This window comes from Clavispora lusitaniae (assembly GCF_014636115.1).
Source record: "Clavispora lusitaniae strain FDAARGOS_655 chromosome Unknown tig00000003_pilon, whole genome shotgun sequence".
NCBI lineage: Eukaryota > Fungi > Ascomycota > Pichiomycetes > Serinales > Metschnikowiaceae > Clavispora > Clavispora lusitaniae.
This window is the reverse complement of record NW_027093975.1, coordinates 645,021-660,431: the sequence shown is the minus strand read 5'-3', so window position 1 is coordinate 660,431 and position 15,411 is coordinate 645,021. Positions and strand designations below refer to the sequence as shown.

At 45.2% G+C, this 15,411-nt stretch overlaps 7 protein-coding genes across 7 annotated transcripts; 4 read left to right on the top strand and 3 right to left on the bottom strand. All coding sequences in view use genetic code 12, as the record gives it.

The window, feature by feature from the left end:
- Window positions 1-682: 682 nt before the first annotated feature.
- Window positions 683-2,038, top strand: DFG5 (putative mannan endo-1,6-alpha-mannosidase; the record flags this gene model as incomplete). The annotated part of the gene is made up of 1 exon (XM_002619119.2): window positions 683-2,038. The coding sequence occupies one exon, from the start codon at window positions 683-685 to the stop codon at window positions 2,036-2,038; it is 1,356 nt and encodes a 451-aa protein (XP_002619165.1).
- Window positions 2,039-2,818: 780 nt separating this feature from the next.
- FOB63_000323 (uncharacterized protein) lies at window positions 2,819-4,801 on the top strand (the record flags this gene model as incomplete). The annotated part of the gene is made up of 1 exon (XM_002619118.2): window positions 2,819-4,801. One exon carries the CDS (start codon window positions 2,819-2,821, stop codon window positions 4,799-4,801), a length of 1,983 nt encoding a protein of 660 aa, XP_002619164.2.
- Window positions 4,802-5,844: 1,043 nt separating this feature from the next.
- On the top strand, window positions 5,845-7,539 carry FOB63_000322 (uncharacterized protein; the record flags this gene model as incomplete). The annotated part of the gene is made up of 1 exon (XM_002619117.2): window positions 5,845-7,539. The coding sequence occupies one exon, from the start codon at window positions 5,845-5,847 to the stop codon at window positions 7,537-7,539; it is 1,695 nt and encodes a 564-aa protein (XP_002619163.2).
- Window positions 7,540-8,070: 531 nt separating this feature from the next.
- ARO3 (3-deoxy-7-phosphoheptulonate synthase) lies at window positions 8,071-9,245 on the bottom strand (the record flags this gene model as incomplete). The annotated part of the gene is made up of 2 exons (XM_002619116.2): window positions 8,071-9,137; window positions 9,191-9,245. 2 exons carry the CDS (start codon window positions 9,243-9,245, stop codon window positions 8,071-8,073), a joined length of 1,122 nt encoding a protein of 373 aa, XP_002619162.2.
- A 631-nt stretch (window positions 9,246-9,876) lies between these two features.
- Window positions 9,877-12,210, bottom strand: FOB63_000320 (ubiquitin-specific protease; the record flags this gene model as incomplete). The annotated part of the gene is made up of 1 exon (XM_002619115.2): window positions 9,877-12,210. The coding sequence occupies one exon, from the start codon at window positions 12,208-12,210 to the stop codon at window positions 9,877-9,879; it is 2,334 nt and encodes a 777-aa protein (XP_002619161.2).
- Window positions 12,211-12,469: 259 nt separating this feature from the next.
- Window positions 12,470-13,675, top strand: CHT4 (putative chitinase; the record flags this gene model as incomplete). Its single annotated transcript, XM_002619114.2, has 1 exon — window positions 12,470-13,675. One exon carries the CDS (start codon window positions 12,470-12,472, stop codon window positions 13,673-13,675), a length of 1,206 nt encoding a protein of 401 aa, XP_002619160.2.
- Window positions 13,676-14,084: 409 nt separating this feature from the next.
- On the bottom strand, window positions 14,085-15,407 carry FOB63_000318 (uncharacterized protein; the record flags this gene model as incomplete). The annotated part of the gene is made up of 1 exon (XM_002619113.2): window positions 14,085-15,407. The coding sequence occupies one exon, from the start codon at window positions 15,405-15,407 to the stop codon at window positions 14,085-14,087; it is 1,323 nt and encodes a 440-aa protein (XP_002619159.2).
- Window positions 15,408-15,411: the final 4 nt, after the last annotated feature.

The window sequence follows — 15,411 nt, the reverse complement described above, 5'->3', positions numbered from 1 at the left end:
TCCGCCCCGTCTTTAGATGTTATGTTTCTGCCACGGCTGTTCCTGTGTCTGCCATGGAATACGGTGCCACAGACTTCTTTAGTTCTCACTAGTTCTTCTGACTTTTTTAGTTCTCACTAATTCTTTGGCTGATTTCTCTAATTCTCGCTAGTTCTTCCATCTACTTCTAATTTCACTAATTCATTTACAAACAGCTAGTATGATCCTCGTCTTCTATATGTCTTCTGCTTGTTATGCTTGTATCAATTGCCCCAAAGGGGTTTGCAAAACACCCAGAAACCGGGCTCAGCTATAAATATCCGTGTTGAGGTGTGCACATGCCAGATCAAGGATTCCTGGGCGCATTCACATTCGGCAAATACTGAAAGAACAACACCACCGGAAATTGCACATTAAGAGACTGCAAACAAACAGATTGCATTCGGAGACTGTTTTTTAGAGATCATCTTGAGATTCCCAGAGCGCGTGAAAGCTAAACAGACAGCACTATCGCTAGTGAGGCCGAAAAACCCTAACCTGCAAACAAGCGTGGCTTTCGATATACCAAAATTTTCACTTCAAGCTGGCAATAGTGAAGCATCAAATTGCCACTCAACAAAGTCGACAGAACTACCTTCTTTCATTCTCACTCTCTTCAATCTTTTGACTAGACGAGAGTCTCATTTAAAGCCAAAGAGTTTCGATGCGCTTTTCTACCATCCAGGCACTTTCAGCACTTTCGCTATGTTTTCTTCGTGTTTTCGCCGTGACTCTTGATGTCGAGTCGGAAGACTCCATCTGTGAGGCCGCGTGGGAAGTGATTGTTGGCGAGCTCAACTACTACGAAGGTACAAAATACGGCGGCACTGTCGGCATGTTCTCCCCTCCCTATTATTGGTGGAATGCGGGCGAAGTTTTCGGCGGCTGGGTCGACTACTGGGCCTTCTGTGCTCAAGACAATGACACCTTTACAGAGCTTCTTTCCAATGCTATGTACCACCAGGCAGGTGACGATTTCAACTATATGCCTTCTAACCAAAGTATGACCGAGGGAAATGATGACCAGGGTGTTTGGGCAATGGCGATTATCCAAGCAGTGGAAAGAAATTTCACAAACACAGGCGACCACAGTTGGCTTTACATGACCCAGGCCATTTTCAACACCATGAAGAACCGTTGGGATACTACCACATGCGGCGGAGGCTTGAGATGGCAAATCTTCACGTGGAATCTGGGATACAACTACAAGAATTCCATCTCCAACGGATGTCTTTTCCATCTTGCTGCACGCTTGTACCGTTTCACGGGGGAAAAGGTTTATTTGGAAACCGCTGAAAAAGTATGGAACTGGATGTGGGATGTCGGCTTTATTCGTGACAGCCCTGAATTTATTATTTATGACGGTGCTGATGACACAGAAAACTGCACTGACTTGACCATTCACAAATGGTCCTACACTTACGGTGTCTACTTGGCGGGATGTGCATATTTATACAATGCAACAGGAAACGAAACCTGGGAGACTGGAGTGGCGCAAATCCTTGATGCTTCATCTTACTTCTTCAACAATTCCATCATGACTGAAACTACATGTGCTCAGAGTAACAGTTGTAACAATGACCAGCGTTCTTTCCGGTCCCTTTTTGCCCGCTGTCTCAGTTTAACGGCAGGTTTGATGCCTGAGCATTTCGACCAAATCTACAACAACTGGATTGTACCTAGTGCAAAGGCGGCTGCAGCTTCTTGTTCTGGTGGTAGTGATCATATAACTTGTGGTGAGAACTGGTCTGTAGATGGCTGGGATAACAAGTATGGTCTTGGAGAGCAAATATCAGCAGGCGAAACCATCATGGCTCTTATCACAAGTAAGAATACGCCATTGACGCCAAAGACAGGCGGTCTGGATGCCGGTGCCAGTGTGGATGCCGGAAATCTGACTTTGTCCAGTGTGAACCGGAACAAAATTACAATCACAGGAAAGGACCGCGCTGGAGCAGGTGTGCTTACGGCAATTGTATTGGGTGTCATTCTTGCGGGGGCTGTGTGGATGTTATTTTAACAGAAATGTATGTTCGCTTTTGGGTATTGTAAAAGATGAGAAGAAAAGACCGTTATTAGGTGAGGCTAAGGCCTATGAAAGTGAGGGGATCGCCAGTAAATGGGAGAAGCGAGTCAGTTTACTGTAGCTTTTATCAAGTCTATATTACGTGCTTCGGCCCCAAATAGAAAACAAAGAAATAGTAAGAAAGGTTCTAAATAGTAAGAAAGTCTCTAAATAGTAAGAAAGTCTCTAAATAGTAAGAAAGGTTCTAAATAGATAGAGAACACAAAGCAGGAGGGGCTACTTCTCGTGACTCTAAAGTAGACCGTATCACTAACTATACTCCTCTTTACTACATTGGCCACTCCAGTTTCTGCTCTTCTGGTCTATAAAGTAACATCTGAGAAAAACTGTATTCGAGAGGCAGATGAAGCCAACTTTGATAACATACACAACTAGTTTTAAACAGAAGTTTAATGGCGGGATTGAGATTATTAACATATATAGAAAATGGTCAAAAAATAAAAGGAAAATAAAAAATCAAAACACCACTTTACGAATGTTCCAAGACGCTTCCTCCTTTATCATCTGTTATCTTCGCGCATGATGACATTTTCTTCAACCAAAATTTATCCGTAGATTTATTAGCTTTGGTATATACCATTCGCTATACAGTTTTTTTTAGCCTAGTAATTTCTCTAGTACTCTCTTCTGTTCTTTCCCCGGTCTCGTATGTTCCCATTATGAGATCTGATCGGTTATATCTCCCTGTTGCTTTAGCCTTCGTTTATACTGGCCATGTTCTGTTTATCATTCTTGCCATCATTGCCATTCACTCTCTTCTACTTTTTTCTCCGGTCTGTCTCAACTCTAGTGCTTATCACTCATTGTAATCTCTTTCTCTCATATTCGCACACATTCGCACACATAGTCATCGTACTTGTTATACGATTTTCTTTAACATACTTCTCTCTCTTTCGTTCCCCAATGGTTTTATCTCAGGCGTTTAACCAACTCGCCAATCCGAACACGGTCAATAACCGTCGGCGCCGTCTTTTCATTCCTCCGTCGACCCAGTTCCCGCTCTTTAGCTATGGCCGTGAGCCTGATCAGAGATCTTTTCTTTCCCTCGACGAATCAGGCTCTGTCTACACGGGAACAGACGTCGACGATGTTGTTAGTGTGGCATCTTCGCGTTCCTTGCCGCTGACATTAAGCTCCGCTCATACATCGGAAGACCAGGAGTCCTTCCATAGTTGGTTGGTAGAAGAGCACCAGCGACGTTACAATGCGACGGAGTCGGACCTGGACGAGCAGTTACTAGAGCTGCGTTCTGTTGGCTCACGGTCCAGTGCTTCACATTACAGCGACAAAACTTTCCAGCTGGTTTTCGAGCAGGAGGACTTTGCCAGCTTGAAAACTACCTACACAAGAGAGCTTAAAATGTTGGTGCGGTATCTGGCTCCATTGGTGATAACATTTGTGCTCGAGCATTTTTTCTCCATCGTCTGCCTTTTGGTTGTGGGTCACTTGGGTAAAGATGAACTTGCTGCTGTTTCTTTGGCGCTGATGACTTCCACAATTACATTTGCAATCTTTGAAGGAATTGCCACGGCTCTAGATACCTTGTGTCCTCAAGCATATGGAGCTGGCAATTATGAATTGGTCTCTACTCATGTGCAGCGGTGCTTTGTGTTTTCTCTTGTCGTTTACCTTCCGTGTGCTTTAATGTGGTGGAACTCCAATCTTCTTCTCCAGTTTGTCATATCCAGTCCAAAGGTACTCGAGCTTACAACGCAATTCTTGCGGATCCTTATTCTCGGCGGGCCCGCGTACATTTTTTTCGAAAACTTCAAGCGCTTCTTACAGGCCCAGGGCATTTTCGAAGCTGGTACGGGTGTCTTGTTCGTCAGCGCCCCCATCAACATATTTCTCCTGTGGTTTTTGGTATGGGACCTGAAATACGGAATAGGCTATGTCGGTGCACCGATTGCCACGGCTATCAATTTCTGGATCATGGCCATTCTTTTGGTGTTGTACGCTACTTTTGTTGATGGTTCTCGATGCTGGTACGGCTTCTGCTCTCCAAAAGAATTGTTCAGCAAATGGGGCCAACTCTCGCATTTGGCTCTTCCGGGCATTGTTATGCTTGAGTCAGAGTATCTTGCCTACGAACTTATGACGCTTTTTGCGCTGTATTTTGGCACGACGCAGTTGGCCGCACAAAGTGCCGTGGGATCCATAGCCCTGTTGACCTATATGGTTCCATTCGCTCTCAGTATTGCGTCATCTACTAGAATTGCCAACTTCATTGGTGGGCAGAACATATATCTGGCACAAATCGCCACAAGGGTTGGGCTCATGTGTGGCTTATGTCTTGCTGTGGCAAACTGTCTTGTGTTGTTCACATTCCGGTGGCAGATAGCCAGGCTTTTCTCCAAAGACGACGAAGTTATTTTGCTCATAGTGCAACTCCTCGCACCTCTTGTATCTGTTTTGCAAATCTTCGATGGAGTAGCATCTGTCGCCAGCGGAATCTTGCGGGCGCAAGGATCGCAGAAGATTGGAGGAATCATCAATTTTCTTTCCTACTACGCCTTTGCTATGCCGTTGGCATTTGTTCTCTGCACGTATACGGACTTGGAGCTCAAGGGCTTGTGGCTTGGTGTTGGTAGCGGAATGGTTTTAATTGGTCTTACAGAGACTATTGTCATTTTGAACAGTGATTGGGAATCAATCATCGTACATGCTGGGCTCATGAACTATGCGGAGGAGGAATGAAGAGGCTAGAGTTGTACATGCATTAAATGCCCGATGGGTGTTTTTAAATTCATGTTGGGCTTCGAAAAAGCCTGTCATTTTTGTGAAGCGATATTCACTCTTCAAGGCTTCGGCGATAGTATCTCGACCCATGTTGATGCACTCTGATGCCAAGCTTTCTGTCTTTGGCTTATCTGACAGATGCAGATAAAGCGTCTTATCAGTGTGGATTACATTTTTTCGCTAATGTGCGGACATTGCTTTTGATGCTCGTTAGCACTGCAATCTTTCTTTTCCATTTTATTTTTTTTTTTTTTAATCTTTAACACCTACCAATCTAATTTACCACTCTGAAATTTTTCAGTTCAACATTTCCGGTGTCTACATGTGATCCTGCACGTTTTTGATGCATTATACGTAATCTTCAGCAGGGACCGGACTCTGATTGGCGCTCTGATTGGCTCTGATTGGCTCTCAGTAGTGGTCATTCCCAGGCGACAAAAATGCCTCATCCCGTAAGGCAGAGATCAGACACATTTGTGCTTGCCACAACCGGTGGAGGACAGTGTCCGACATCAGACTGGGCCCATACTTCGTATCTCATCCACCATCATCGATGTACTTTGAAAAAAAAACTTGTGCTTTCGTGCTTATCATAACCGCTGTGCGCATAGGTGTCCGCTTGAAAGGGCCAAAGAAAACGAGTTCCTGCATCCACCTTCGCTGCGGACAACTTTTCCTCCACAGGCAGCAAATTTATTTGTCAGGCAAATGTCAAATCATTTGGCTTACATGCACAGGCCCTCAAGGCAGACTTACATGCACATCGTGCGCGAAAAAATCAGTGGAATCCTGCTGGGGTATCCTGTGTCAAGAGGCGCGCTTGCTTATCTTATCTCGCCCAAGACCCATATGCGCGCCCATGCGCGATCTATGCCTCTTTCAGGCAACGTCAGCACATTGGCCCGAAACCATCCAAAGTACCATATATACGGGCTGTATCCGGTGCACTTTTGTTCGCTTGTTCGCTGTGACCCACCGCTATCTGATTTCCACGCTCAACTATGGACAAAAAAAAATACGACGTTGCCGTTGAGCCCATCCACTCGGTGGCCATGGGCGAGGTGCAAAACTTTGTCTCCCACCACATTGACGGATTGACCAGCGATAATGAAAAGGCCGAGCGGTATTTGGAAGAGGCCCAGGTCAACTTGGCTATGGCCGCTGACACCGGTTACACGCCCGAGTTGAAGCGTAATTTCTCCACTATTGCCCTTTTGGGTGTTGGTTTTGGCTTGACCAATTCCTGGTTTGGTATTTCTGCGTCGTTGATCACCGGTATCTCGAGTGGCGGGCCCATGATGATTGTCTACGGTATCATGATCATTGCTGCTGTGTCCATGTGCATTGCCATTACGCTTTCCGAGCTTGCTAGTGCCATGCCTAATGCTGGTGGCCAGTACTACTGGACCATGAAGTTGGCTCCTCCAAAGTACGCTCCATTCTTTTCGTACATGTGTGGTGCTTTTGCCTGGGCTGGATCTGTGTTCACCAGTGCCTCTGTGACGATTTCGATCGCCTCCTCTTTGGTGGGAATGTACGCTTTGGGTTCAGGTGGGCCTGATTTCACTGTCAAACGCTGGCAAGTTTTCATCACCTACGAGATTGTCAATGCCTTGTTGGTGTTCTGCAACATCTGGGAGAGACCTTTGCCCCGTATTTCGCAGGCTGCTTTGTACGTGTCCTTGTTTTCGTTTGTGGTTATCACAATCACCGTTTTGGCCAAAAGTTCGGGCCACTACCAGACTGCTCATTTTGTGTTTGTGGAGTTCTCTAACGGAACTGGCTGGCTGTCTGCGGGTATCGCTTTCATTGTTGGTTTGGTCAACCCTAACTGGTCTTTCAGTTGTCTTGACGCAGCTACCCATTTGGCCGAAGAAACACTCAGTCCTGAAACTGATATCCCCAAGGCTATCATTGGCACTGTGATTATTGGTTTCATTACTTCTTTCTCTTACGCTATTTCGATGTTCTTCTGTATTACCGACTTGGACAGCATCTACGCTTCCACTACCGGTGTGCCTATTATGGATATTTTCTACCAGGCTTTGAAAAGCAAGGCTGGTGCGATTGTGTTGAACTGTTTGATTCTCCTCACAGCGATCGGATGCAACATTGCATCACACACGTGGCAGGCCCGCTTGTGTTGGTCTTTCGCCAGAGACAATGGTTTGTGGGGCTCCCATTGGTGGTCCAAAGTCAACACCAGAACCGGTGTTCCAGTTAATGCTCATCTCATGTCATGTGCATGGTGTGCCGTTATCGGTTGTATCTATATGGGTTCTACCACCGCTTACAACGCTATGGTTGTGGGCTGTATTGTTTTCCTCTTGATGTCCTATGCTGTTCCAGTCGTCTTTATGTTGATCAAAGGACGTAACAACATTAAGCATGGACCATTCTGGTTAGGAAAAGTGGGCCATGTTTGCAACTATGTGTTACTCATGTGGACGCTCTTCGCTACTGTTTTCTACAGTTTGCCATCGGTCATGCCTGTAACTGCTGGTAACATGAACTATGTGTGTGTGGTGATTGGAGTTTTCGGTACCTACTGTGTCGCTTACTGGCACATCCGTGGAAAATCAAAGTTCACCACGATAGACGAGAGAGAAAGCAAGATTCCAGAGTTGACGCAACAGTTGTCCAACCAAATCGAACAGTTGGAGGCTATTGTTTCAGGTAAAGGCTTTTCAGAATAATGTACGCTAGTCGTCTCGCTCCTTGAGTTTCATGTAATTAGTGCTATGTAATACAATACTGATTGGCAAATTGGACAACTGCTTACTAAATGAGTGGTGCGCCGTAGTTATAAAAGCTAAATTCATTGTACTTTAGTCTTTTAAAAAAAACCGCTACTCCTATTCATGATAATTCTCCATTATTGTTCTTATCTTTGTATCTGCATCTTACTATCTCCCTTTTTGATTATCCTTTTCGGGCCACTCTTGGCATTTCTCGTGTAGGTACTGTATCAGCTTGCATTAGTAGCAATAACGAATTTGCTTTCAAGTGCTTTTTTATTTAGTTGTTTCTACTTCACATGAAATTGAATGGTTCTCTTTCCTGAAATAGAAGCAAGAACTAAATTAGCCCTATAATTTGTGGTGGTGTCGTACTGCTCTCGTAAATATGTCTTTCTATTTTTCTGCAATACAAAGCAAGCTCAACTTTGTGTCCTCTCATACCCCATATCTTACAATGTTCATTTATATACATACAGTCACATAGCACTACTTTCTGAGTGCTCTTCTGGCCTTAACGGCATCAGCCAAATTCTGCAAAACAGCTTCTGTGTCCTCAAAGCCGATGCATGCATCTGTGATGGAGCAGCCGTACTTCAAAGCGTCCTTGCCGCCTTTCTCTGGTGGTGGCACATCTTGTCTGCCCTCTGCAATATTCGACTCAATCATCAAACCACAGATTCCGTCTTCACCAGCAGCAACCTGGCGAGCCACTTCTGCCGCTACCAAAGGTTGGTTTTTGTGGTTTTTGTTTGAGTTGCCGTGCGAACAGTCCACCATGATACGTGGGCCTGGTTTCTCTTCAGTCACAACTTTCGCCTTGATCAAAGCTTCTTTCGTCTCCTTCACCGACTTGGCGTCATAATTGGTGCCTTGCTTTCCTCCTCTCAAGATAACGAAACAGTCCTCATTTCCTTCAGTACCCACGATGGCCACAATACCCGGCTTGGTCACGCTTAAAAAGTGGTGTGGGTGCGATGCCGCTCTCAACGCATCTACAGCGACACCCAACGTTCCGTCTGTTCCGTTTTTAAATCCAATGGGGAAGGACAAACCGGAGGCCAATTCTCTGTGTAATTGAGACTCGGTCGTTCTTGCGCCAATGGCTCCAACACTGAACAAGTCCGACAAGTATTGGGGCGAGATCGTGTCCAACATTTCACCTGCAATGGGCAATCTTTCAGTGAAGTCCACAAACAACTTACGGGCAATTCTGAGCCCCTTGTTGATTTGGAAAGATCCGTCGATATCTGGATCGTTGATTAAACCTTTCCATCCGACCGTGGTTCTGGGTTTCTCAAGGTATGCTCTCATCACAATGTGGAGCTCACCCTTGTGCTTTTCTGCTTCTTTCTGCAAACGTTCGCAGTAGTCAAGACCTGCTACTGGGTCGTGGATCGAACATGGCCCAATCACAATCACAAGACGGTCGTCTTTCCCATTCAAAATATTGACTGTGTCATCACGTCCCTTCAAAATGACTTCCTTGGCCTTTTCAGTAAGAGGGATTTCATGTTGCAACAAATCGGGAGCAGATAATGGGTCGTATCCCCGAACTAGCTGTGTTAGTAGCAAAATTATCAAAAGTCTAATAAAAGCAATAACGTACTTCTCCAATCTTCCATGCGGCTTCTGTCGCCGACATTAGCGTTTTCGATGAACATGGTATGGTAAAGAAAGAGGAAAAAAAACTGATTTGCGGTTCTTGACCTTTAAGTAGTGGGAGTATAGATTTAGGTTGCCGTTTCTCTGGCCACTTATGGCCGCTGAATGAGTAATCGGCTTGTGTGTCGGAATTCCCTGTAATAAGCTTGGAGCCGTCTACAAACACGGAAAAACAAATCCTTAAGAAAGGACAACATTGGCCCCTGTTATTTATGCCATAGATTTTCGTGATATTCATATTTGATGACGATGAAACCAGCTTTTTGCGGCAGACTGCAGCCCTTTAAATTGTGGGCCATTTTCATCAACTTATCTGTATGCAATCTAACTCGTGTCTCGTTGAGTCACGGAACAATATATGTTCCATACTTCATGCAGGCATTGTTCTGAATTCTTCAACACCTGCGACATGTCTATTTCTTGCGGACATGATAAACAAAAGACATCGATTGACCTCTTGTAGATTCGTAGAAAACTTTTTTCTATCCAAAAGAACCACACGGAAAAATGCTCAAAGGGCTCTCTTCCGATTTTTTAGTATGTTGACATTGCATTTTTTTCTTCATTATACCTTTGAAATACTCTTGTCTTCGATATGCTTAAGGCACACCGTCTGTGTGACTCTTAACCCTAGTCTTGGGAGAAGAAATATATGTAGCCATTTTTGCGCATGTCTTCCAAATTGTTGTCACACCGAACAACTTTCTCGTCGTTAAAAAGTACCCACTCCTCTTTGATTCTCACAAAAACAACGTAGTGACCCGTATGAGGGGATGAGCCTTTATGACAAACCACAGCCTTCAATCTGTAATTTCCAGAACCCATGGGCTCTTCCAAAAGCTTCTTCTTCAATTTCTCGGATTCTTCTTTAATGTTGAACACAGGTTGATTGTCATGAATAACTCCATCATCATCTGGGTTACTGAAAAGCCATTCCACGGATGCATTTACATCGTTGCCGTTCAAATGTAATGCCTTTTTGGCAAGAAGAGCACTGAAACCCATGGCCACTAAATTATCGATAGCTTCAAGGTTCTCCGGAGCACTGTTTCCATCTTGTTCCTTTGATGCATCAAAAGGATCATCAATTCCAGGATCGTCCATATGCTCAAACAACCAGTTCATTGCCTCTTCCGCATTTTTGTTGCCCGTGTGGAAAAGAGCTCGAGCACTGCGAGCTTCTCCGAAGCCCATACTAGAAAGCATTGACATGGCCTCTTCATTAGGCACAAACGCTGAATTTTGCGTTTCCAGCACTTCCGTTTCTCCCAGCTCGAAGCTAGGTGCACCAAGAGAAGAGAGTTGCAAAGAGTCTGGGATATCAACTGCTACATCCTTTTTCATAGGAATCCAGTTCTCCAACTTAATTCTGTTCACGCCAACGATGAGGTTTTTAGGATGGCTCCGGAAGCCAGTCGTTTTCAAAGCAGTGGAAGTTTCCCCACATGTATCACACTTGTAGTTTTCAATTTCTTCTGTAGCAGCAAACCGTTTAAAGCATTCTGGTAAACTCATTTCTTTATAAACAGGCTTCCCTTCATCAGTTTTTCCCTCTTCTATTTCCTCAAGTGGAACAGAAACGTTGTCAACGAGCTCTGTGGATAATGTTCCCGACTTGCAGTTAGTACAAAGGACTTTCGAAGTCAATAGGAACTTGAATTCTTCGTTCAATGAGAGACCGTACTCCCTATCTAACTTGTCAAGGAGATAAAGAAGGAACTCGTAAGCATCCTGTTGCTTATTTGTCTTGAATTCGGCATGCTCTGCTCCAATGAGGGTTTTGAAAGACGAAGGTTTAATTCCTGCTTGGTAGCCCTGACTATCCAATGGGTTAGGCTTCGAATACCTACCAGAAAGTAAACCATCGTAAAGCTTAAGCATTTGCGAGCGCAAGTCCATTGCTGGGTCAGCGACATGTTTATCAAACAGCAAGTTTCTGAAAAAGTTATCATAGCTCTCATAACTGAACAACGCTTGCACCACTGAACTGAGGTAGCAGGAATTTCCCAAGTTTGCTAGTCCAGTAAGTCCTGGTCCAAAAACGGGTTCTAACTTATCACCGTTAGTTCCGTCAAGGTTAAACTGCCAGTTTTTGTTGGTTTCCAAGTTCAACTCAATCAAGCTTTTCTCTGTTTTGACTGCAGAGTTCAAGTCGATGCCAATTTGAAGAAGCTTGGCACCTAACTGAGGAACTTTCACCTCATCATTGCAACTATAGCAGTAGCAGTCGCAACTATCTTCATCCGCAGCCAAAGAGCCGAGCTTTACCGCCACAGCGTGTCCTGTTTGTTCAAAATGGACCAACGCATGCGAATTTCCCTTCAAGCTGGAACCAAACTGCTCTCGGCCACACCCTACCGCAGCACATGTTAAACAGACCCATAAGTTTTCGCCCAAGTCGCATGAGGCACAATGAGATAAATCTGCTGTAGCTGACGTTTGCTCAATGGTACTTGAGTGTGCGCAGGGGAAAACCTGCTGCTCCCAAGTCTTGATCTCGTCATTCGTACTTGCCGAGTTGGAAGTTAGAATTTGTTGCGCCAACAGGCTGGCCGGCTCAGGACATTCATCTAGAGGAACCAGCGTGTCTAACGGGGCCACGTAAATTGAGTTGAAGACATTGTAAAACTCATCTTGCTCGTGATCAGTCACTTCCAAGCGAGGAATTTTTGTCTGGCGGGTGGAGTCCTCGTTATCAAGAATCCGCTTTCTTTCTTCTTCCGATTTTAACCGCTTCGTGATGTTCACATAAAGAGAATGTCTCTTATCCTGGTAGTGTTCTGCGGTATAGTTTTTGTGGGGAGCCCGGGCAAAAGCTTGATAACAGGACATACAAATATCAAGCCCGTTGGCGTTGTTCTCTGGTGTGTCAAAAGAAAACATGCAGTCATCTTTGTAGATTTTATCTGAGGGGGAAAGATTGGTTTTCAATCCTGTGCATGCGGAAACGATAAAGTCAGACATGTCTAGATGGGTGTAATTCTAATTGGCTTCTTATGCCTTTTGTAATGGCATACTGCGATTCATTGGAGGCGACTCAAGGTACCGGGCAGGACTGCATAAACGCCCTTTTTGGGGGCGGACAGAAAAAGTCACCACCCAAAGAAATATGGCATTGTGTTTAGATGGTCTAGGGATCACTCAATGCATATATATAAGACCTTCTAAACTCTTGCCTGTTCTTTTTTCATTTTCTGTATAGGCATTCCATCTTTTTTATTCCATGTCTCTGAGGCTTAGTGTGAACCATGCAGAATCCAGGAAGCGGCCGCGCAAACTACCCCAGATTTTGCTTGTCGTGCTTCTTCTTGGTTTTTCGCTAGTGACATTGGGCGTGACCGTGCTTCTTTTTGCCCACGTGAGAACTCCAACATCGACTATGGGCTACATCAAAGGTGTGTATTACTCCAATTGGTCAGTGTATGGCCCGAAACATTTCCCTTCACATTTGGACTCAGATCACCTTACGCATGTCTTTTATGCGTTTCTTAAAGTCGATGCGGAAACAGGAGCAGCCCTTTTCACAGACCCATGGGCAGATGTCGAAATGCCTGTCGACGGAAAAAGTGGAGCTGTGGGCGCGTTGAATCACTTGAGAGAGCAAAATCCAAAACTCAGTATTGTTGCTTCTGTGGGCGGTTGGGGTACAGCAGCCATGTTCCAGGTGTTAGCCGGAGATCGGAGGAAAAGATTGCAATTTATATCGACAGCCCTTGATTTGGTTACAACTCACAAGTTCAACGGCTTGGATATTGACTGGGAATATCCATCTTCGCCGGATGAAGGACAGCAGTTGGCGGAATTGCTTCGGGAATTGCGCCACGCAATGGACAATGTGGACCGGAGTCTCATTCTAACTGTGGCAAGTCCTTCTAGCCAGGAGCATTTGGCCAATTACCCACTCGGGCGCATGGACAGGTACTTGTCCTTTTGGAACGTCATGTGCTACGATTTTTCTGGCCAAGGCTGGTCGGAGAAAACGGGCCATCATGCCAATTTGTATGGAGATAATGGCAATAATGGCCTCAGTGCCTCTGCAGCCATTTCGTACTATATTCAAAAGGGAATACCTCCTAGTAAGTTGGTATTGGGAATGCCACTTTATGCACGTACTTTTTACGAGCCGCAATCGCTTCGAATTGGGGTTCCTTTCAACAAAAGCGCCCCTTACGAATCTGATATTGTTGATTACATTAACATAACTGACGAAAACGAGGTTTTCGATGAACTGAGGGTCGGAGCACTCAAATTTGATCCTTCGAAAAAGCTACTCTATTCTTACGACAATCCGCAATGTGCAAGAGAAAAGGCTCGCTATGTGGCTCGTAATGGTCTTGGAGGAGGGTTCTGGTGGGACTCTAAGGGTGAAGCCCAATCACAGCAGCGGCGTTTGATTCGGGCATTTGCTCAAGAACTTGATCGGGAGTAGTGCTAGGATACAGATGAAGGGAAAAAAGAAACGGTTTAGAAAAATAGGCTTCTGAGATATAAAAAAAAAACTGTGTTTGCGTTTTTCATGAATCTAGGGTCGGTACTTGTAGTTCTTGTAACACTTAATTTCTTGAAAGAGGCTATTTCCTAAAATTCCATTCAAATCAACTGTGAGCTCATTGTATATGGACCATAGTAGAACCCAAGTGGCGTGCCAAACATGTATGATTTATGATCTCTCGTTTGGTGGACTACAAAGATCAACGCTTAATGCCACCCAAATAGGAACATGGCACACTTGCGAATTGCACCACCAGTCGATTCACCAGTGCTCAACTGGTCATGCATGAACCACTCGGGATTCCATGTCTACATTGTCTCTTGTTGTCTCTTTATTGTAAACTGACTCACAAGATGGAGTCCATGCGGGAAAAAACACTCAAGATTGCGGCCACAAGCTCCAATTGTAAATCATTAGCCTGCTCCACTTCTTTGGCGACCTCCTGGGCCAAGTTAATACCCAAGCCCAAAGGACTCAGCAGACCTTTAGTGCCAAAAGGATACTCACTGTAATCATTCAACAATTCATCTGCCCGCGAGAAAGCCAGGTCACGTTTGTCATAGTTCAACGACATCAAAGCATTTTCCAACACATTGGCAGCGTAAGCACCGCACACCAAAGAAATCAGGCGCAAGCAACGGAATGAAGTGTCTGCGGGGAATTGGTCATTGCTCAAGGAGTCAAAGTCAACGGTTTTCTGGGTCAACAAGTTCAAGACTCTGTTCTTGATGTGCTCCTTGGCCATCTTATCGGCAACAGGGTGGGTGGCCATGTCAAACAAAAAGAAGTTTTTGCGTTCAGTACGCAAAATACCCTTGTCGACCAAGCCTTTTGCCAAACGCTCGCGCACCTGTTTCAACTGGTAGTTGATTTTCATTAAGTTCCACGTCTCGCCCGACAACAAGTCGATCCAATTGCCCACAGACAAGTGGCCCTCGTCATTTTTCATGATACGAAGCGACTCGTCTAACAAAACTTCGCCGGTAGGCTCTGTGTCCACCACCTCGACCAAACGGTCGCTCAACTCGAACCGCCGACGGGCCGGGTCGTTGACAAGAGCGATCTTGCCGCGGAACGCCAACTCCAACAAAATGCATCCACGGAGCGCGTACGAAATGTTGTCGTTCCAGAACGAAAGGTAGCCCTCCTTGTCTTTCAAGCCCATCAACAACACCTCCTCCATAAGCGTGAGAAAGGGAACTTTCAATTCACGATGGTTCACGATATCGCGTGTGTCGACGCCCACTTTGTGGTTTTCAAGGTCGTTTTCGTCGGCCGATGCTAGTGGAGCAGTCTTGGCTCCACGGCGTTTTTGCAAAACAGAGGACATCGGTATGAGACAGCTGCGTGCAGAGTGACTGAGAAGAGAAAACCTGCAAGGAGAGGAGAAACGGAAACTGCAGCTGCTGCTTTTTGGAGTGGGTAGGAGGAAGCTTCCGGTGGCTGGATAGTTAAGGTGGTTTTTCGCGCCGCTTGTGTAGAGGAGTACCTTAGGTGGACAAGCGAGTCGGAATTGGGAGAGTGAAGTATCGCAAGCGGTTGAGGAATGAGAGAATGTGAATGTGAAAGTGAAGTGAAAGTGGGTGAATGTAAGAATGAAAATGAGAATAGGAATAAAAGTGAATGTGGGGGTTGAGGTGGTGGGTTCTAATTTTGCAGTAGAGTGCATATTT